Raw genomic sequence first — 7,249 nt, 5'->3', positions numbered from 1 at the left:
AAGTTATGTAATATTAAAATATAAGTACATATAAAGTAGACTCCTCAAAACTAATATCCAAAATATATAATGTATATTTCAGGTTTTCAGGTAGAACCCATTTTATAGCAACAATCTATAAACCAGCTTTTGGGAATGCAAGAGGTTTTGCAACAATAAAAAGTGGATTAATTTGTTGAACCAAGTCTTGGCATGAAACTTAAGTAGAGGTAAGTAAGTTAAGTAGAGTACCAAAGGTAGAGCATCTTTATTTTTTATGGCGCTCCTTAGATTCTACGATATTCGCAATTATCTTTAAACCTTGAAAATGTACAAATAGGTTGGCTACCTATTTGTACATTTTCAAGGTTTATTAATATGAAATGAAAACATGTTTTTGGAGTTAAATATTTTTATTGTTCAAGTATAAAAATTAATATTTACCTCATGTTACATAAAAAATTAATGAATCTTGATCAATTAAAAGCTACAAACAATATTGTAATTGTGTTTTAAGTTACTGAAAATCGTAGGGTAAAAAATCTTTTAGCCATTATAAATTGTTTAGTCACAAATCTGTGTTGTATTGTGTGTTTATATAAAAAAAAAAATAACAATCTAAAAATGAAAGCATTAGTGTTTTTGAAAGTAAGCGATATTACTTTTAAATGTTAAAGCATTGAAAAGCACAATTATTGTAGTTTAAAAATATCGGAGATATTAATATAAAATAAATATTTTTTTGGTTAAATAAGTTTAATCGTCTTCATTTTCGAGGTTGATATGTGTTGAGAATTTTCCATATAGGTGAGCCTTTAGTTCGCTCATTTGAGTTTTGATTCCTTCAGCTTGCAGTTCCAATATTTCAGTTTCTGCAGTTTTAGCTAACTTGGCCTCTTCTAGTCGTTTCTGTAAGAAATAAATATGAATTTTTCTCCAAGTTAAAAAACAAATATAAGACAATCAACACCATTTTAAAAATGTAAAGCTACTGATTCATAATTTAAACTGACTTTACAGTACACCTGACAAAATCAATTGAAGTAATCTAATGCAGATTTGAACATTTAAAAATAAGAAGTAAATGATCTATTGACATATTGTCGGTGGACGTGCATTACCGCCAATGTACTAAATCAAGTAATTTCGGGAGACAATACAAACTGTTGATAAAATACAATCTTCAACATTATTTACTCTGATCCGCGATACTGCTCTTCTTTAGAAAGGTCGCCTACTATTGGCTGCACGTTTATTGTATGATTAGGGAACATCCAATAAGAGTTAAACTTTCCCCATATGAAAATATAATTTTTGCACGCCGACCGACATTACAATATTTAAAAATTAATTTTTAGACTGAATACATTTTAAACTGATAAAATATAAAAATTTAATTGTAATTCAATCTGGTACAAAAAAAACAGTACATAATTTTATACTCACGATAGTTTCATCCACATTTTGGCAAATAAACACTTCTCCAATAAGGTAGGGAACTTTTCCGTCGCTTTCATCCATTAGAGCAAGTTCATCACACGCTTCATCTAAGCTCTTCATATCATTTTGTTTGTTTTTTAGTTCCTCTTTAATATCTTCTAACTTTGCATTGAATCTTGCAAATTTGTTTATTTTTTGCTGATCTTCGAAAGTTATTGAAACATCGTCATAATCCTATCAAGAAAAATGATTATTTTAATTTACACAGATTCTTGAAGACATCACAAACTCCCATTTTAGAGCACCAATTGGTACATAGATTAGGTTACAATAAAATTATTTATAATCATTTCCCTATCCGCACCCAGTGCACTGCTTCAGGTGACGGTCCAAAAACAATTCAATATTGCAGTGCAGAACCAACTTAAAACTCAATATTTCACGTTCACCCAGGTGGGAATCAAACCTAGGACCTCAAGCACAGTAGGCGAACGCGCTTACCACTACACTACGAGGCGAACTTATCTCCACTCGATTTCCATTTTCAGGATTTTTACCGAGTCGAAAGCACTCTTTCAAAAAGTTCTGGTTCCTATTTACACTCGGAAATATATTCTTTATCCTCCCGGAAGCAAATAAAAACAATTTAGGACAGTCTAAACAATTTTCAAAGCAATAAGTAAAGAAGAATACAATGCTTTCGAAAACACATTGATACTATTCTATAAACTTACCGGCATGAAATTTTCTTTCGTGCTTGAACTAGCCATTTTAGCCATATGAATTTGAACAAAATTTCACAGAATGTAATAGATCAATGCGAAAATCTTTCTAAAAGATTGACGATATTTAGTGTGAGGTTAATTTTTGACTTAAAACCACAGATAAAAGATCCAAACCAAACCATAAACCGTAGCAATGAAAGACAGAAGCATGGCAGACTCTATTTTTACTTTATACAGTCTATTAAAATATTTATACTTTCTTACATGGCAAGAATAAAAAATAATAGTTCTGCCTTCTGCTAGATTTGGCGCAAAACAAAACTTGTAACGTCAGATTTGACATGTTTGTTTTCGACATTTATGGTAACTATGCGATTTACGTGTGATAGATTAATCTGTGGAAATATTATTTTAATTCCACTTGTCCGGATCAGCGCACTGAATATTTCAACATGTCAGATATAATGATAAATGGAATCCCCGTTTCTTTTCCATTCAAACCTTACGATGTTCAAGAAGCGTACATGGAAAAGGTTATAAACTGTTTGCAAAATGGTTATAACGGTGTTCTTGAATCACCTACAGGAACAGGTAAAACTCTCAGCTTACTGTGTTCCTCTTTGGCTTGGCTGCTTGTTAAAAAAGCCCAAATTCAGATTAATGCTCAAATGGGAATAAGTGACAACCCTGGATCTTTCATGAACTCTCTCGAAAGTAAACTAAAGAATGTGGCCGGAAAACAAACAACAAATGAAGGATCAGCTGGGTGGGGAATGCCCAAAATTATATACGCCTCTCGCACTCATTCCCAGTTATCTCAAGCTATGCAAGAATTAAAGAGATCAAACTATCGGAGTGTTAAGGCGGCAGTTCTCGGCTCTCGCGACCAAATGTGTATCCACCCAGAAGTCTCCAAAGAGACTAATAACGCTAATAAAGTCACTCTTTGTCAGGCAAGAGTAAAGTCAAAGACCTGCTATTTTTTTTCTAATGTGGAGAATAAGAAAGAAGATATTAGTGTTAAAGATGTCATTTTAGACATCGAAGACCTTGTAAAAGTTGGGAAAAAATTGAAATGCTGCCCTTATTATATGGCTAAAGAATTGAAGCAGACCGCAGACATTATATTCTTACCTTACAATTATCTATTAGACCCAAAATCACGTAAAGCTAATGGTATAGATCTTTCCAATAATGTCATCATTCTAGATGAAGCTCATAACATAGAGAGAATGTGCGAAGAGTCTGCATCGTTACAGTTCACTTCTACAGAAATAGCATTGTGCATCGAAGAAGTGACGCACATCATGAAAGCAATTTCCGAAACTCAAGATGAAGGCTCTGATTTTACAGTAAATGACAATTCCCAGCCGAAAGATTTCACTCCGGATGACCTTTGTACGCTTAAGACAATTCTATTATCACTTGAAAGAGCAGTTGACGAAATTCCCGTTAAACCGGGAGATGGAATCACATTTGATGGTGCATATATATTTGATTTAATGTCTAAAGCCCAAATTAATGAGACAAATTGCATTGTAGTGATTTCGCTTGTCGATAATTTAATACAATATTTAACTACAACTGGTGGTAATTCTCCATTTCAAAGAAAAGGCAATGGATTACAAAAATTTTCAGACTTACTAAATATTTGTTTTAGCAACACCAAAAACATTCATAGAGATAGAGTTTCCAAATGTTATAAGGTACATGTACATCTAGAAGAAAAGAAAAACAAAAAGTCCGATTCGTGGTCAGTCATCAAAGCCCCCACTGGAAGTACTGCGGATAGAGTTATCAGTTATTGGTGTTTCAGTCCTGGATTTGGTATGAAACAACTTTTAGACCAAAATGTAAGGTGTATTATACTCACCAGCGGTACCCTCGCACCTCTCAAACCTCTCATTCTAGAACTGGGAATCCCAATACAAGCTCGGCTAGAAAACCCACATATTGTTACTGGAAAACAAATATTTGTAAAAATTATAAGTCAAGGACCGGATGCACAGATTCTAAATTCAAACTACGAAAATCGAAATAACCCAAAATACATCACGTCGCTCGGTCGCACGATCCTCAGTTTCTGCAGAATAGTTCCCGATGGCTTATTGGTATTCTTTCCTTCCTACCCCATAATGGCCAAGTGTCAACAAGATTGGCAGGTGGAAGGTATTTGGGGCAACATTTCCGATATAAAACCCATATATGTAGAACCTCAAAGGAAAGATACATTTAATGCCACGATGGCTGGTTTTTATAGCAAAATTAATGATCCAAATTCTCGCGGCGCATGCTTTATGGCAGTATGTAGAGGAAAAGTGTCTGAAGGTTTGGATTTTGCGGATATGAATGGACGCGCAGTTATAGTAACCGGATTACCCTTTCCTCCCCTTAAAGACCCTCGCATTGTTTTAAAAAAGAAATATTTAGAAGAACAACGGAATAAAGACAATGAATTTCTGTCAGGGGATGAATGGTACTCTTTAGAAGCCTCGCGAGCTGTTAATCAAGCCATCGGTCGAGTCATACGTCATAAAAATGACTATGGAGCGATATTGTTGTGTGATACTAGATTCAACAATCCAAAACTAAAAAATCAATTATCGACTTGGCTTAAAGGTCATTTAACAACAGGAAATAAATTTGGTGAAACGGTCGGAGAATTGTGCAGATTTTTCAAAAATGCTGAAAATACCCTTCCCTCACCTAAATTAAAGCCAATGATCGATATAGAAATCAACGACGCTACGAAAAATAATATCATGAGCTCTCTTAAAAACTCTAACCCGATTGTTCGCACAATACCCAAAAAAGAAAAAACCGGAAATTTTAATCATTTACCAAAATCAAATGAAGTTTTAGGAGATATTGAATATTACAAAAATATGAAATGCCCCTCTAGCAGTACACAAAATTTGAATAAGGCAGCTGACCTATTCAGTGCGCTAGATTCGTGCCATGACACGTTACCGCAAAATAATCCTACTTCAAATAATTCTGAGGTAACAATTCATAAGAGAGAAAGAATCTCTAACATCGATGACATGAAAAATAAAAGGAAAAAATTGAAAATGTTACCCTTCGGTTTTGATTCTTCTAATACTGAAACCCAAGAAATATTGCCAGCGAAAATGGCACCCAAGGATTTGATAGACTTTGTAAAATGTGTAAAAAGCTCACTAAACAAAGAAACTTATAAAGAATTTCAATCGTCAATATCCCTTTACAAATCTGGTAATAACTATGAAGAGTTTATAAAAACCCTAGACCGAATATTTTATCCTGATCAAAAAATTCACTATCTATTGCAGGACATGGGTAGATTTCTAAAAGAATCACACAAAAAGAACTTTGAAATTTACTGTCAGAAATTATGATCTTATTTTATTATTCGGGAATGCACAAGTAACAATTTCAAATGTTTTTATATTATTTTATTCTCTTTTTATTAAAAATAATATAAGTATATTTTTTGTTTCAATGGCGATAAACAGTATTTTAAAGATTAAAGATGATGATATTTTAAAGTGCTACATAATATTATTTGTGTACATAAAATTATGATAAAACTATTGCTTATTATTTACTTAATAAAAATAATGATGAATTTCATAAATACACGTGTTAGGTACCTATGTTTTATACTATCACCAACGGAAATTGTACAATTTTGATTTGTAGATAATTCATAATAGATTTTATTATCGTATTATTTTTTTAATATAATATATTTAGGTGACATAAACATAATTTTTGGAAAAATATTTTGAAAAATATTTCTTACTCTCAATTTGATTTTATCTACATTTTTTACAAATGGAATCTTCTGCAAGAGATTTCAAAATTTCAGAGATCTTAAATTCGATTCCCACCATGGTTAACATAAAACATTTAAACTTATAATTAGAAATCAAACACTGATTTGTGTCTACTGAACACTTTATTTTATTTTTACAAATATAAACATATAAAAATAAAAACTTCGTGACAATTGTTTGTTGACAATTGAAAATGCCCTAATAAGGCGAAACAATTGTCACTCAATATGTCAATGTGGAGTTCTACGAAATAAACACCAAATCAATCAATAAAACATTTATATTGATATTTTTGTAGATATTTCTTGATAAAGTTACTGATTTAGATAAAATTATCAATAAAACTTCTTGGTTTAAAGCAAAAAGTTACACGTAAAGGTGAAAGTGGGTAGTGACTTGAGCGAACCTGCTCAGCTCTCATTTGGTGTTCCACAAGGGAGCACTTTGGGACCACTGCTGTTCTTGATATATATTAACGAACTTTGTAACAAGCCATCACTTGGACAAATCATTTCATTTGCAGATGATACAGCTATAATTTATAGCGCATCAACTTGGTCAGAAACTCATAAAAAAGCAAGTAATGACTTAAGTTATATTAAAAAATGGCTAGACGAAAACTTGTTGACTTTAAATTCGGATAAAACAAAGTTCATACGTTTTAATGCAACTTCCGCCGGGCAACCTAATGAAATTCACGAACTTCAACTACATAATTGTTCAGTGATGGTAAATTGCAACTGCAAAAAACTAAGTAGTGTTCAAAGTATAAAATATCTTGGAATAATTATAGACCAGTATTTGAGATGGAATGAACAAATTGAAACTATAACTGCAAAAATTAAGCGCTTAATACATTTTTTCATCCCACTTAGAAATATACTTAAAGTCCCGGACTTGAAACACCTATACCATGCACTGGCAAATTCTGTGTTGACTTACGGTCTAATTGGTTGGGGAGCTTGCACAAAAACCGCCCTTGAACCTGTAGCAATTGCACAGAAATCTTTAATCAGAGTCATCTTAAAAAAAACATTTCGCTATCCAAGTGACTTGCTCTTCAAAGAATTCAGAGTACTGAATATTATTCAACAGTATATATTGAGAACGGTAGTGGTTACACACATAAAGAGAGACATTTACCCAAGCGTCAACCACAACCATAACACAAGATACTCTAATAGGGATCTGATACTAAGTGAAGGGGTCAACACTGTTCTGGCATCGAGACAACACTATAACGTAGGCAAAAAGGTCCATAACCTTTTGCCAGAATCGTGGAAAGAC

The 7,249-nt window shown here is 32.7% G+C and overlaps 2 protein-coding genes across 2 annotated transcripts; one reads left to right on the top strand and one right to left on the bottom strand.

Moving 5' to 3' along the window:
* Positions 1–373: 373 nt before the first annotated feature.
* On the bottom strand, positions 374–2,352 carry Pfdn4 (prefoldin subunit 4). The gene is made up of 3 exons (XM_088233736.1): positions 2,154–2,352; positions 1,426–1,653; positions 374–888 (listed from the first exon to the last, which is right to left on the bottom strand). Exons 1-3 carry the CDS (start codon positions 2,196–2,198, stop codon positions 736–738), a joined length of 426 nt encoding a protein of 141 aa, XP_088089862.1. The 5' UTR covers positions 2,199–2,352; the 3' UTR covers positions 374–735.
* A 62-nt stretch (positions 2,353–2,414) lies between these two features.
* Rtel1 (Regulator of telomere elongation helicase 1) lies at positions 2,415–5,642 on the top strand. Its single transcript, XM_088233735.1, has one exon. The coding sequence runs from the start codon at positions 2,597–2,599 to the stop codon at positions 5,519–5,521; it is 2,925 nt and encodes a 974-aa protein (XP_088089861.1). The 5' UTR covers positions 2,415–2,596; the 3' UTR covers positions 5,522–5,642.
* Positions 5,643–7,249: the final 1,607 nt, after the last annotated feature.

Source organism: Micrasema longulum, unplaced genomic scaffold (assembly GCF_059751315.1).
Source record: "Micrasema longulum isolate JH-2025_06_02 unplaced genomic scaffold, ASM5975131v1 h1tg001144l, whole genome shotgun sequence".
Classification (NCBI taxonomy): Eukaryota; Metazoa; Arthropoda; class Insecta; order Trichoptera; family Brachycentridae; genus Micrasema; species Micrasema longulum.
This window is presented reverse-complemented; position numbering and strand designations above follow the sequence as displayed.

What these genes read in the sequence shown, in the direction of transcription:
- Pfdn4 (XM_088233736.1), bottom strand. Translation starts at nt 2,198, where the DNA reads ATGGCTAAAATGGCTAGTTCAAGCACGAAAGAAAATTTCATGCCG. An exon ending in CGAAAGAAAATTTCATGCCG is followed by an intron (nt 1,654 to 2,153) that starts GTAAGTTTATAG and finishes TTTTCTTGATAG; the next exon opens with GATTATGACGATGTTTCAAT. An exon ending in AAAATGTGGATGAAACTATC is followed by an intron (nt 889 to 1,425) that starts GTGAGTATAAAA and finishes TATTTCTTACAG; the next exon opens with AAACGACTAGAAGAGGCCAA.
- Rtel1 (XM_088233735.1), top strand. Translation starts at nt 2,597, where the DNA reads ATGTCAGATATAATGATAAATGGAATCCCCGTTTCTTTTCCATTCAAA.